At 39.4% G+C, this 14,649-nt stretch overlaps 1 protein-coding gene across 6 annotated transcripts in view; it reads left to right on the top strand.

The window, feature by feature from the left end:
• Nucleotides 1-14,649, top strand: part of prkcaa (protein kinase C, alpha, a) — a 153,029-nt gene that overhangs the window by 106,304 nt on the left and 32,076 nt on the right. For all 6 annotated transcript variants that reach the window (XM_035953657.2, XM_023282082.3, XM_023282084.3 and 3 more), the window contains 3 exons: nucleotides 1,240-1,331; nucleotides 1,517-1,579; nucleotides 1,843-1,981. In XM_035953657.2, coding sequence (XP_035809550.1) covers nucleotides 1,240-1,331; nucleotides 1,517-1,579; nucleotides 1,843-1,981 — 294 coding nt within the window. The remainder of the gene's footprint in view (nucleotides 1-1,239; nucleotides 1,332-1,516; nucleotides 1,580-1,842; nucleotides 1,982-14,649) is intronic.

Genomic DNA, 14,649 nt, shown 5'->3' with positions numbered 1-14,649 from the left:
GCGAACCTTTCCTTTATTTTAATTCTCTTATGTTTGCATGTTTCTTTACAAAGGTAAAACATTTGATCTTGCCCAGTTAGAAGGCCTAATTACCTGAAGTACAAAAGTTACATACGCAACATTGTGGATTTGTTTTGCTTCGACAGCATTTTGTCATCATCCATTACAACGAAGTCCAACTGACTGAAGCATTTTTGTGACCCATCACTGAGTGACAACACAGAGAAGCTTAGTATTTGAGGTACAGAGATGGAGAGACGATGTCCTGTTTATTTTGCTCGAGGCTCCATCACTGCAGTGCAGAGAGGGTCAGAGCTCATACCTGGTGTCAAACATTTTAGGAGGTTAAGTGTTGTTGTCAGTATATGTCTTCTGCATTGTGGAGTTGCTGCTTTTTGTTTTCTTAGTAAGGGACTATCAAATATATCTAGACTGGGGTCAGGCCAAACTTGTCACGGGCAGAAAGAGACCAGCACTGCAAGGCAAAGACAATGCTACCTGACAGATGTCTGTGTTTTTCCATGAAGCTCTTTGTTGTGGGTTTTTTTTTTAGGTCACCTTGTCATGGAAAGAGTAGCAGGAAAGATGGAAGAGCTCAGGCAGCAGGGTTAGGTTAGGCTTCAACACTGAACTGAATCTTTCTGTTTAGAGCCTCGTCCGTGAACAGAAATGTAGAAGTATTGTGAAACTTTATGCAGTTTTTGTACAAAATAATCAGAAGCAGAAGTAGAAATACTTTATTGATCCACAAGGAGAAGTAGCTTACCTTATAGTTGCTCTGTTCAAAATCTTAGAAATATAAACAGTACAAAAAAAACATGGATAAACATAAGTAGAGAAATATGTTGTAAAAATATAAACATAAGTAGAAAAAGCATAAAATGTCATTGTGCATCGTTCTAAAAAAAATAAAAAGTATATAATGTTATAAATAGTAATGGTTTTATATTTGTCTGAATAAAAAGAGATACAAGTTATTGCACATTATTGAGGGTTAGTCAGGAAGTGAAGTGAAAAATTTGTTACCGGCTTGCATTGAAACATAATGAGTCCAGATGTCTCACTATTATGTCACGGCGTCTGAGGAATTATCTGGTTTGATGAAAAAAGTGGCTAATAAAAGAGCAGGAGCAACTACAATGGGCTGCATGCACAGTGACGAATGCACACGACATAAAAAATGAAAATGCATTAATCAAAATGGCTCTTCTTTTCTTTTATCTGTCTGTGTGACCACAGGACCGTCTCTACTTTGTCATGGAGTATGTGAACGGAGGAGACCTCATGTACCATATCCAACAAGTGGGCAAGTTCAAAGAACCCCAGGCAGTGTAAGGCACATCAACAACTGGTCCTTTGATTCTGCTGTTTAATCTCAGCCTCACACCTCTCTTGTTATGACGACAATGTCTGTTAGCAGCAAAGCACTCACTGATGCTCACAGTTTATCAGTTATGCTACTGAACGTTGAGTTTCCTTTTGTTGTAAATCTGTGAACATATGGTTGCTATTGCAGATTCTATGCAGCAGAGATCGCTGTTGGTCTCTTCTTCCTGCACAGTAAAGGAATCATTTACAGGTGAGTATAAACAAGTTTACACGGTGTAAACATTTTTTTATGATACAATATATGTCTATTTTGTCTTTTGCATCATGATTTCTCGAGGCCTCCAGTGTTTTATTATCTTGTCTGTAAAAACGTTCATCAACAACAGCAGGAGTTTGTGTGGAATATATGGTATAAAACCTAGGTAGATCAAGTTGTAACTAATGGCACCCACTGGGACCGACTCCTCGAAGAACATCTTAAAGCATGTTTTAAGTGCCCCTCTGCTTCCTCAGGGATCTGAAGTTGGACAACGTGATGCTGGACGCTGAGGGACACATTAAGATTGCTGACTTTGGCATGTGTAAAGAAAACATGACAGAAGGAGTGAGCACACGAACCTTCTGCGGCACTCCAGACTACATCGCTCCAGAGGTAAGCAAGGCTGAATATGTAAAGATGTGTGTGTGTGTGTGTGTGTGTGTGTGTGTGTGTGTGTGTGTATGAAATGTCTGCGCACGCTCATGTTTTGATGCATGAGGTCATTTCTGTCACTGTCTGGTCTGAGCCTGTGTCACCCTTGTGCCCCAGATTAAGGTCAGTGCCTCCGGATAGACAGGACACACACAGACACACACAGACACACACAAACACATATACGCAAGCACTTTCTAATGACGTAAGTGTCCCAGTCAGACAGACACCCAGTGTGTCCGCTGGCAAGTCCAAACTTAATCCAAACGTACAGGCTGGTGTCCCCATGCATCCCAATGTGTTTTCTCGTGAGCAAGCATTTATCCTTTATCGGATCGTTGTTTTTGTTCAGCTTCTGGGACTAATTATTTCAAGACAAATCCACTTGACTTGATAATTTGACCTTTTCAGTTGTGGTAATGATTGCCGTCCTTTTACCAAGATGCTGATTGGTAACATGCTTTCGAAAAATGTGGCAGGAATCTTCACCACTGAGCGTGTTTTAAGATGTGCCTGTGTTTGAATAGTTCGAAAGGTTCATTCATGCAGGACTAACTTCTATCACTCCAGCACACTCACATGCAGTATTAATACTGTATACCCATTTCTTAACTATTTCCAGTCCAGTTATCTCTGACTGTTCAGGCGATCATCTGTTCATCAGTTAGACAGAGTCCGGTCCCAGTGAAACCCCACTTCACTCAGGGCAGGAGTGCAGTACAGTCTGGAGGCCAGTGTTATACTTTCCACATCCGCGACCACACGGGGATCTGCTCAGGTCAGAGTGGCGTAAATTTCGTCATCGGAGGGTTACGTGAAGCTCTGTGTGGACGTCCCTGTGCAGTCAATTTTTGTGGACTATCTACATAGCCGCTGATCTACAAGGACACCAACAGCATATGCGTTGGGATTGTATAGACAATGATCTGCTGCACATGATGGAACGTTTTCTCCAAGCAGTCCAGAAAGTAGGATAATCAAAAAAACTGCATGTTTGAGGGGTCCACAGCAGTCTGTGTGTGCATTTGCAAGGGAATCAGGCCGTAAGTCCAAGCTGACAAACTGGATGAATAACTAAGGCAGGGTATCAATATTTCAGAATTTCAGTGTCTTAAAAAAAATTGCTTTTCTTTTTTTTTTGGGCATCAACCTAGTATGCAAAACTGGTAGCAAGGTGAAACAAAATAAAAAAAATAAAATCAAACTCACCAAAAAACTAACAAAAAAAATCCAGATGTTTTTGTTTAAAAATTATATTGTAGCATTACAGTATAATTACAAACAAGTCATATCAAAATGTGTCAACAAATGGAAGCATTTTTGCTGTATATAAGAGTGTATTAGGGCTTTCCATTTTTATGATTTTGATCGTGTTTCTATTCCTTGTAACTAGTTTGCAACACTGAGAAAACCAAATCAAATTAAATTAATTTATGTAGAATGTTACATAAAAAAGGAAACTAACTTAACCAAAGTGCTTTTCATGTTGTCAGACGGGCAGCAACAAAATTATGTGCGTGTGTGGTGATGGGATAAGGGAAAACATGATAGCAACTTGAAAGATCAGTTTCTATAAAAATAAATATGAAAGAAATATGAACCATTCAGACAAATAGAATCACTCAAAACCCATTAAAACCATGTACTTCTTGAGGTTTTTCTTGGAAATATCAGCAGAGAAGGAACATTTGATTAAACAAGCAATCATGCAAGTAAACCACTTCAAGAAAGCACTTAATAGGATCTGAAGGTATCAGTTTAATCTATTAATGTAATAGATTGAATTGCATTTATTAAGGTATTTCTATTTACATCTCACCAGAGAGGTCTGGTGCAGCAGATTGTAGAAGTTCATATGTACTGATTTAGTTTGTCCAGCTCTGCCCATTTTCAGTTATTTAGCTTCTGTTTAATTGCGAGCTGGTTATTGATTCTCTCTAAAACCCCTCTTACAGACCAGGAGGTTAATTCAACCTCACGGATGCAGGGTGAACATGCTGTGATTGTTCAGAGTCCGAGTGACACTAATGCGACAGTCCTTGGATGACACAGCAGAGGGTCGGAGCAGATTCTGATTCCATCCATCCATCCACCGCTTAATCCTCATTAGGATCGGGGGGGTGGGGGTGGGGGGGTGGGGGTGGAGCCTATCCCAGCTGAACCGCATGCACAGAGAGAACATGCAAACTCAGAAAGATCCCGGGAAGGCCCGGATGCAAACTGGGGATCTTCTAGCTTCAAGGTGAAAGTGCTAACAACTGAGCCACTGTGCAGCCCAGATCCTGATTCAATGTTCAAATTATATCTCACATACTTCATGCAAAGTCACTCTCACACAGTCATGTCAGTAACAGCAACACACGCTGCATCAATGTCTGAAATTGGGCGTCCACAGAAAAATATCTATATGCACACTTGGCTTTCATCAGGACACACAAACACTTGTACACACATGAACCCACTCAAAAACACTCCAGCTAAGTGAGGGCTGACCTTAACAATGGGTTCACGGTGGTGACATTTTCAGAGATAATTGAGCGACAGTGTTCCTGAAACTGTTTGTGACAGAAGAATAACCTTCTAATACGCTTATCCATTTAATTTTACTTCGCAGGTTAGATGCCTGCTTTGTGTAAATAATTCTGTCACTTTGAGTTTTTCTAACCTTTTTAAAATGTCTGCTTTTATTCAATCTGTATTAGGGAGACACTTTAAATAGCTCTCTCAGCCTGATGTCCCCAAAACTGTTTTATTTCTAATCAATTCTACAATAATCTTATAGATTTGAGAGTGCACTCATTTGTGTCCTAGGTCGTTGATTTATTCAACTTGAAGTCATTTACAGATGAGTGATGGCTCAGTGAATTAACGATACTCTTCAAGGTGTCATTTATCTCCTCCATGACTTTCCCATAAACATTTTGCAGACCATTGTTGTCCTGTGTTTCACTTATAATCTGACTGCCACACTCCCTGCATTACTCTACCACCAATTAATCAAAAAACTGTTGAGAAAAACTCCCCAAAGTATTGTTATCACCAGATTCTTGCCTTATCACAGGAGCTGCAATCATGTTGTGTTTTGAACGCATAAAGGATGCATAGAGGCCTCACAGAACAAACTTTTAGCAAGCTTCTTTTGAAACTTCACATACTGACCATCTGAACATGAGCCACCAGATCTAACTGACCTTTATGGTCTGCTCTTATATGCATATATTATCAACACAGTTTATTAGTAAGGTTTTTATGCTCCAAATAAAAAACTAATTTACCATCATTATTTTTTAGCTCCTATGATTGTGTATTTCTGCATATGTATTAAATATGTGTAAAAACATCGTCAAAATGGCTTTTTTCGACATACCATGACATTTCCGACACGCCATTTGTCCATCTCTGTGATTTGAACAAGCTCACCAGAAATTGTGCTGATAAATTGTACCGTAGGTTTCCATTTCATTCCTTTTCCTTTTTAATTGGTAAATTTTGGATGTCTTCATGCAAGGTTCTCCACCTTCTAACACTGTCTTGTGGAGGGAATCTTGTTTTCTTACTCATTGTCCTTCTGTAAGGATTTTCCTAATAATTGATTGACTTCCCTGTATATAAAAAGATCAGTGTGGATTGGTATGACATAGTCTTTAAGTCATTTGCTCACATCTGTTTTAGTGGCATATTTGTCAAGAGTCATTTTGACACAGAGGAAAGCTGAGTTGTTACTGGACAAATAAAAAATAGTCACAACAGCTTCCTTAGGTTAGCTCAATATGCAATCACTGCAAATACGTCCTAATCACTTGTGTGCGTATGTTTTGCTCCTGCAGCAAAGTAAAACAATTTTGGCTTAAAATCTTTTCTGTAATTTCTTCTGCCTTTGCATATCAGTTCATCTACGCCCCCTGCTGGCAATTTTGGGGCATTCTGTCTCCTAAACATCCCCTCTTAATAGCAGACGCAGATTGTGTTGCCTTTGCTGTGCTTCCTGCCCTGAGTTTTACTACATGTTTGAGCCTGTAGCTTCAATTGCTAGGTTCAGGTTTGCAAAGTTACTTTTTCAGTTCTCCTTTCAAAACTATTTGGTTTCTGGGTAAATACTGGAGTGCATCAGTAGGGACTTTTTGCCCAAATACCCCTTATTAGTTTATATTCTGGACCAGAGCTGTGTTGCTGGGTCTGCGATCATGTGTATCTCAGTATATGTGAGATACCGTGTGATGAGAAACATTCACACTTCTCTTCCTCACACACACCTGCTCACAGGCTCACAGCTCCATCAGTGCTGAAGTACAGTTCCATGTTGCAGTGGGTCCCTGGTTGCCGACACACATGTGACAAAATGCAGCAGCGTTTCTGCTGTTTACTGCCACACACACACAGACACAGACACACACACACACACACACACACACACACACACACACATGTTCTGGCACAGAGTTGTCGCTGTGTTTACTCTGACCTATATACCCAGTCATTGGTAGCTCCTGTCTGGGAGGAAATGCTCACACTAATGTGAATTTACACCTCAGTGACTTTGACACAGAGAGAAAGAGATGGGAAGCAAGACAGAGAGAGAAGGGAGCAGACTGAAAATGAAAACAGAGGAAACCTGAGGTATTAACTGTGAGAAAAAGACCAAAAGCTGACAAAAGTAACTGGACAATGACGGAAGCAAATGAAAGACAGCAGGATATGAAATGTGTTGCTTTATGATGCTTTGTGTGTGGCAATTCAGAACAGCCTTTGAGGACATTGAACTGTCTGACGTGATCCATTTTCCTCTTTGCTCTAGTTGGTCCTCGCTGCAGTGTGGCAGTAAGAAGCACAGTGTCTGCTTCCATGTTCACTCCTCTATGGGATGAAACAGCAGTTGCAGAGTTTTTAGTGTCAGGATGATATAGAAATGTAGTCATCAGTGAAGTCCTACTTTTCAGACGCTGAGCTGGTGTTCTGCTGTAGTTAGTTCAGTTCAGGATGAACAGGCAGAACTTATAATAAAGTGTAACTTCACATGAAGCCATACAGAATGGTGTGACTGAAACATACATTTTCTGGATTATACTTTAATTTGCTTCCATGAAAGAAATTAACTTATTTTGTACAAAAAGCTAATTACATTATAACACAGGCACATAACTTTAAAGGGTAATTTGCTAATTTATAATTAGACCTATTTTGTTTTGGTTCAGAAACTTGACTATTTGTGATTCAGGGTTGTGTAAGTTGCAGAGATGTATGTAGTTCATTTTTTTAGGCCGAATAATGACTGTGACTGTTTTTTATTCCTCAAAAGTTGGCGAACTAGGAATAGCAACCCTGACTCATCATGGAGTTGTCATCTGGCCACATTCTTTACCAACGGCAGTTCCAATTTTAAACTCTGGGCCAATTACTGAGGCACCCAAAACCAGTGATTTCAGATCAGAGCTATTAGTAGTCTGACAAAATCCTTTATCTGTGGCTGGAAAAGCAAGTGAGAGCTGCAGAGAATGTGAACCAGAGAAAATGATTTAGTTTACTTCTCTACCACATTAAGAAAAAAAAAAACTAGACATACTTCTGTCCTTTTTGACATTGTTAATATAACCTCTCCTCTCTGCCTCATTCTTATGCAGATGCCTTTTTTCCCCCCTCCGGTGCAGTTAGTTTGTACAATTTACTGCATTTTTTTGGTGCAACAATGTAACAAATTTACAATGTATTCATATGCTGCTGGCAATAGATTGATGATTCATAAAGAAAAAATATGTTACACTGTCAGTAATAATACATCTTGTGCTCTGAATTTATATGTGTAATTACTGCATATTTAATATTTGACCCATGTAGAAATATGTATCTATTATTTAGAGAGCTGTGTGGGTATGTCTACAGATGACAATTATCCTTTTACGCTGACTAAAGAAAATTCCCTAAATTTAGAAAGGAAAAACTGCATAACAACCAACTCATTAACACTGGATACACACTGGATTTTTTTACCTAACCTTTCAAACCCAAATAAGTGTAAATGTATTCATGTCTTGCCCAAACTAGACAGCCTAAAATTATCTGGGTACAGTCACCTGAGTGTTGTTGTAGTTCTACAGCCTTAGGTAGTGATGCTATCAGGTTACATTAAAGGATTCAGGGTTTTGGGGGGAGTCATATATAAAAAGGTGCTGTTTAACTTGCAGAGTAGGATGCTCACGTAAGCCCCAAGGCTGCTCATTAATATCATCAGTGAATGAAACCAACCAACGGCACGGTGCTGAGAAATGCTTTCAACAACAGACCACCAAAGCATGGCCTGATGCACGCTGCTCTGCTTCACAGCACACACATTCCTTAAAGCAAACAAATAGCAGCAGCAAGGCAAATGTCCATGTTGCACCCTGTAACAGTGTTGGTCATAAAGGTGGTGTCGTGCATTGTAGGGTTCAACCACATTATGTTTCTGTAGGAAGAACAAGGAGCATAGGTTGGTGCTTGCATGCACCCGTACGGGTGTGTGTGTCTGTGGTGAGGAGAATAGCCTTGAATAGCTAGCAGTCTGATCCAGAACTGTCATGTAGCATTAGGCCTAATGGGAGAGAGATGTCTGCGGCGATGCCTATGCACATTCTCACACAAGCACACACACACAAAAATATTCACAGAAAACACAGACTGTTCGAGCCACAAGAGCAGGTACACGAATGCACATACGCTGGCAAATTCAAAATCTAAACACTGAACAACTCTAAGCGCTAATCAGAAAGAACAAAATCTTTCTTCCTCCTAGCCTCTTTCACTTGCACACACATCACACATATGTACTTCAGTGAATCAGGTCGACTAGCCAGAGGCTTTCGTACGATAAAATAAAAATAAAAATAAAAAACGGGATGACAGGAGAGAATGTCAGGCACAAGTCACGCTTGACTATTTCCATCACTGGCAACCTGGCAGAAGGAGAGAACACTTTTTTTTTTTAATCACGCTCATGCAAATGAAAGCAAAGCAAATAAACATCCCAGTAGATGCTAAATAAGTGAAAAAACTGAAGATCTAGACTTAATGAGGTGGTTGGGAGTACGAAGGTCACCGTGCCTGAAACTGTATTTGTCCGCTGGTGTTGTTGCAGACTAGGCGATGGGTGGCAAGGGCAATGAGTCACAGTGGCGTCACATTAGTGCAGCACTCGGCAGAATGGCCTGAAACTGATCTAAACAGTCTCTTTTTGCTGAACTCCAATTGTCCTCTGGTTTTTCCTTCCTTTTGCTCCTTCCTTTCACATCAATCTCACTGACTGAGTTCAAATCTTCTACCCTCGTTCTTTTTGTTCATACTTCCCACTCAGTAAGTCGTGAGTGCTGAGAGAAAAAACAATTGTGACAGTGTAACAATAACACGACAATACAGAAAAAGCAAATCTTGACTTTTTTCATTTTTGGAATCTAAAGAAAATTTTCATTTTGAGAAAATCTGTCATTATCTGTCTGAAAGCAAAGCATCAAGACAAGAGAGTCAAGACAAGAGTCTACAGCCTAGTAAAGGCTGTATTTATGCACCTAAATGCTAATGTCAGCATACTTACAATAAAAATACTGGTGTTAAGCAGTTATGTCTATCATGTTTACCATTGTACATTAGCATGCTAACATTTGCTAATTAGCACAGGCAGAAAGCAAGCAAATATGTTGAGTATGGGCCCAAACAACCTGTCCAGTGGTTATTGTTTTCACGTGCATTGTTTGTGTGTTTCTTTCCTCTCTTTCCTTTCTTTACCTCTCCCCAACCAGTCGAAGCAGATGGCCACCTTCCCTGAGCCTTGTTAAGAGGGAGTTTTTCCCCCAAATGGTTGCTCAAAAGGAATCATTGAATTTGTTGGGTTTCTCTTAACCCCTTAAATGACCTATGTTGTGAATCAGCATTGTATAAATAAAGCTGAATTGAGCGGAATTATTTGACCTGATGATGGCGATAACAAATCAGAAAAGTCTGTACCATGTTTGTACTAAATTTATTGTTAACATAATTCACCGTGTCCCAAAAGGGTCAAACTTTTAGTGACCGAAGATGAAAAGTACAAGGGATCAACAGTCAGTGGCAGTTTGATGTCTTAAGAGCCACAAATGTCTGAGCCAAATTTTATGCTTGTACATTGTGACATCATTAGGATTCAACCACTATGGACTTTATATGTTTTTGCAACATTCTGTGGATGGATTCAACAGTTGTTATATATTTCAGTCTGCACCAAAGTGGTGAAATGACCAACAAACTAATAGTCAATCAAGCAAATAACCAGCCAACATTGTCATCCTCAGAGCGACCCAGATGTAAAGAAACAGCAATTACAGTGTCTTTAGCATGAGAAAACAAACTGTGGCCTCTCTTAATGTTTTTAATGCAATCTTACTCTCTTTCTCACTTACTCTCTTCCATTTCTGTCTCTCTCTGTCCCTCCTTCTGTCTCTGCTCCTCTCTGTTTTCATTCCCATGAAACAAGCCGACGCGAGGCTGCAGATCTCCTTGCTACATTGACCTGATGTGTCTACATGATTTCCATGCTTAAGTTCCTTATTGCATACAATTTTACAAGAGAGACTGTAAGGTTAAATTCCAGTGACACCAAGCAACAAATATGCCATGTCACACATGACTCGCTGTCTGGCATTAGCCTAGTTCATCCTGTTTTAGTAAAACTGTTTCCTTTAAGAAAATTGTATCATATTAAACAACTTGACTCTCATCACATTCAGAATATATTTTTTTATTCTCAGAGACAAGCTGGTCTACTTTCAGTTTACAAGGATAGGGCCTCATTCTTTCCCATTCATAGTGGAACGTTTCAGCAATGAGAATTGTATGTGAAAACAAGTCTGTAGAGTATGTAGCTGAATTGGTTGGCAGTTGTCAGGTTAGACTGAAGGGCAGCACGATTCCTTTGGGGAGAAGGATTTGAACAGGCGAGCTCAGGGATTTTAAGCAGAGTTTCTCTCACCACAGAGTCTTTGACCCTTAAGCTAATTAAAAACAATGAAGCATGATAAGAGAAGGAGTCTTTTCCCCACTGCACTTTTCCGCCTTCTTACCAAAGCACGAAAGAAAGCCAAGGATTATGGCTTAACACTTCTCACCTTCTCAAGGCGCCATGTTTGCTTTCATGCCAAAGGGGATGGGGAAGTAGAGCCTTAACCACATTTTAACATTGTCCTGTCACTCTGGGCTATAGTCTCTTTAATATTCTGTTACATGTTGACATGATTTCAGGGAGCTAATAGACAGGCACTGAAGGAACAAAACTTTTGCTAGATCTACACAGTTAGGACTGTCACTTATTATAAGATTTCAGGAAAGCACTGATGCATGAAAGCAATTAAACAAAAGTTACAGTGTTAGTGTTTGTATTAACATGAGCTTCCAGTCCTATTTTAGATATGAACTTATAACTTGTTAATTATGAAGTGTGATTCCATGCATTTCCAATGGCAGCCTTACAAATCTCTGATACCCCAACATAACTGCATGCAATGTTGCACCTTCATCCAACTTTATTTAAATAACCTCAATGCACTTTAAATCTAAAGCAGCGCAAGTAATACACACATACACGCCAACAAAATATTTTTTTGCTTTATTACAGAAGTTTTTTTGCAAGTGTTTCAAATTCAGATTCCACTTGTAAAGTTACATAGTGCTGACAGGCACATCACTGGTCATACTCTACAGCAGAATACCAGTGAAAGTGCAGAGATTGCGATCGCTGTCTGCCCAGACCCAGGAACTGGCTTCCATTCGCACATCAACCCGGTCTCCTTTCTGGAGCAGCAGCACCACACCATTAGAGCCGTTATCAGTGAGGTCAGATTCAGTTGGGTGCTCTGCGGTTCCCACGACAACCTCGCCATTCTTGTGTAGCATTAAAAAGCCGGGATTTCCTCCATTAGCATGAGAGTAGAAGGTGAAGTAGTAAACTCCGCTAACTGGAGCCGTGAAGAAACCTGAGCAGACAGTGTGGAAAAATGAGAGGTTGAGAAGTCATCTTAAAATTAATGGTATTTACAGCACTAGAGTATTTGATCTGTCAGTTCCTAATTATTGAATTTTTCCAAAGACAGGAAGCATTAGGGGCAAGTTTTGTAGGACTGGCTAAATGAATTTGCATTGAGATTTTTATTGCTATCACAATGCAATTAAATCACCTACAATTTTAACACGGGCAGGAATTCACCTATGCAATGGCAAAGGAAGAAAGAAAGGTTGTTCCAAAAAGTCTACAGTTTGTTGTTTTGGCAGTTTTATAGAACAATGAAAAGGAAAGCAAATAGAGACCTACATACTTCAGAGATGGAGTAAAGCTGAAACATATTGTGTTTGTGGTTGCTATATGTTAAGCCCACATATAAAAAATAAATGAGGCTGAATACATTACCTGTAGTGGGATCAAAGCCATCACCAATGTTAGTGATGACTTTTCTATAGATGAGAGTAGTTTCTCTCTTAAATGGTCCAATGTGCATCTGGTTCTCCTCCAAAGCAGCTGAAAAGGCCACTTTATCTGTCAAAGGATGAACAAAACATGATGGACAATGTAAAACACATTTTTAATACATAAATGTAACTGTTCTATTGTCTTGAAACAAAAAATAAGTGTTCCCATCTGAATATGGTTTATACTTGATCCTTCCCATGTTGATGTGTACCCTGATGTACCTTTAGTCATTGTTGTCGTCATCTCTTCCACAGCTGCAGCTGTTTGCTCAACCTTATTTTTCAACTCCTCATGTACGACTTGATGTCCTTCCAGTTTGGATTCCAACTCTATCGTGAAAATACGTTGCACACAACAGTCAGCTCAAGTCAGCTGTGTCACAATAGAACTAGAAAGATTGAGTTTTTAAATCAAGAGAGCCATGAAAAAGGTGTTGGATATGTGATTAAAAACAAAATAAAACAGTTGAAGTTGTATATTAATTGGTATTTACAGGAAAGTGAAATGTAAACAAGTTTGACATGCTTGCCTAGATCAGCTGTTGTAAGTGTCTGCATGGCAGTCTCTGCCTTTTCCAGTCTTTTGTTCATGTCCTGGCCCAGAATCTCAGTGGCACTCATTCTAGCATCAAATTCTGTTGGAATAGTGGAAAAGATAGAAAACTATAAACTCAAGGATTATATGAAATGCATAGTGGAGCCAACGTATTGCACTTATTAGGTCATTTAATATTTATTTGCGCAGGAACTATGATCAATTATGAGGTATGAACTGATGCCCCACATCACAGCATTTATAACCTTTAGACTATGTACAACTCAACAACACATCAATAAGAGACGGTACATAGCGCCAACTTAACAATAAATACATGCAATAAAACTGCTTTGAAATCTACAGACAGTGCATTTCAACAAACAAACAAAAAATGTAGCTACCTTATACACCGAATGCTTGTTTTTACCTTTTTTTGCTTTCTCCAGTGCTGCCACTTTTGTTTCAGTAACTCCAATTTGTGTGTTCATTTCCTTGACCGTGACTTCACTGGCATCTATTCTGGAGGTGAGCTCTATGCAAGATAAAATTCAAAAGTTGAACAGCACAAATTCAGTTATTATATCTGATTTAAAACTGAGAATTGATCAAATGAAACGGAGTGTTTTAATTGCCATAACAATCTAGTTTCACAATCTTAACTAAACGTAGTTTTCAAAATCAAAGGCCTACCTTGATCGGCTGTTTTCAGGGCTTTCATCTCCCTTTCAGTCACTTCAGTCTTGCTTTTCAACTCCTCACTTATGCTCTCAGTAACTCCCAGTCTGGCTGCCAGTTCTAATGGAATTAAAGTCATCAGTTAGGTGATATATTAGCAAAAATGTGCAGCAGCATCAGCCTTACAAGCACTTCTTGACTGTTTTCTCTTTACCTTGATTGGCTGTATTGCATTACATTGTAGTTCAGCTCAATTGTAGCAAAATGGGTCTTTTCATTTCTTTTGAAACTAACAAACCAGTACGGGAGGAAATTAATCATGAAGAGGTCATGGAAAATTTATGGAAATTTCCATTAGTGGCAAAGTGGGTAACCCTGCAAACAGTCTACATATGAATATCTTATACTCCATATGGCAACTGAAGAAAAATATCTACCAAGTGTTGATCTCTGTTTACCTTGATCAGCTGTCTTCAAGGCCTCAACTTTGGTCTCGGTTTGTTCCAGTCGGTCAGCCAGCTCCTTCTCCAGAATGTTACTGGACTCCAGGCTGGACTCGATCTCTAAAATGAGGAAATAAATCTGTCAACAGCTGGATTTTGATTTCTGAGGACTCGCGGGTCATTTAATTCTGTGACTGTACCTTTAACTTCCACTTGTAACTGCACCACCTGGGTTCTTTGTATCTCTACCAGGACATTAGTTGCATTCAGTCTGGCCTCCATTTCTTGGTTATCACATGAAAGAATAAAACATGAACACATCATTTTCTCAGAACATCGGCTTTTATGATCAAACAACAATGACAAAAAAGCACTTAATTTACCTTCATCAACAGTCTGCAGCACCCTCACATTTGTGTCCAGATCTCCAAACTGTTTCCTAAGCTCTGCCAGTCTAATGTTCAGTTCTGTTTGTCAAAAATGTGCATATTATTATGCCTGATGTTATATAT

The sequence above is a fragment of the Amphiprion ocellaris genome, chromosome 4, assembly GCF_022539595.1.
Source record: "Amphiprion ocellaris isolate individual 3 ecotype Okinawa chromosome 4, ASM2253959v1, whole genome shotgun sequence".
Classification (NCBI taxonomy): Eukaryota; Metazoa; Chordata; class Actinopteri; family Pomacentridae; genus Amphiprion; species Amphiprion ocellaris.
The sequence above is the reverse complement of the archived record's forward strand: the minus strand, read 5'-3'. Positions and strand labels throughout refer to the sequence as shown.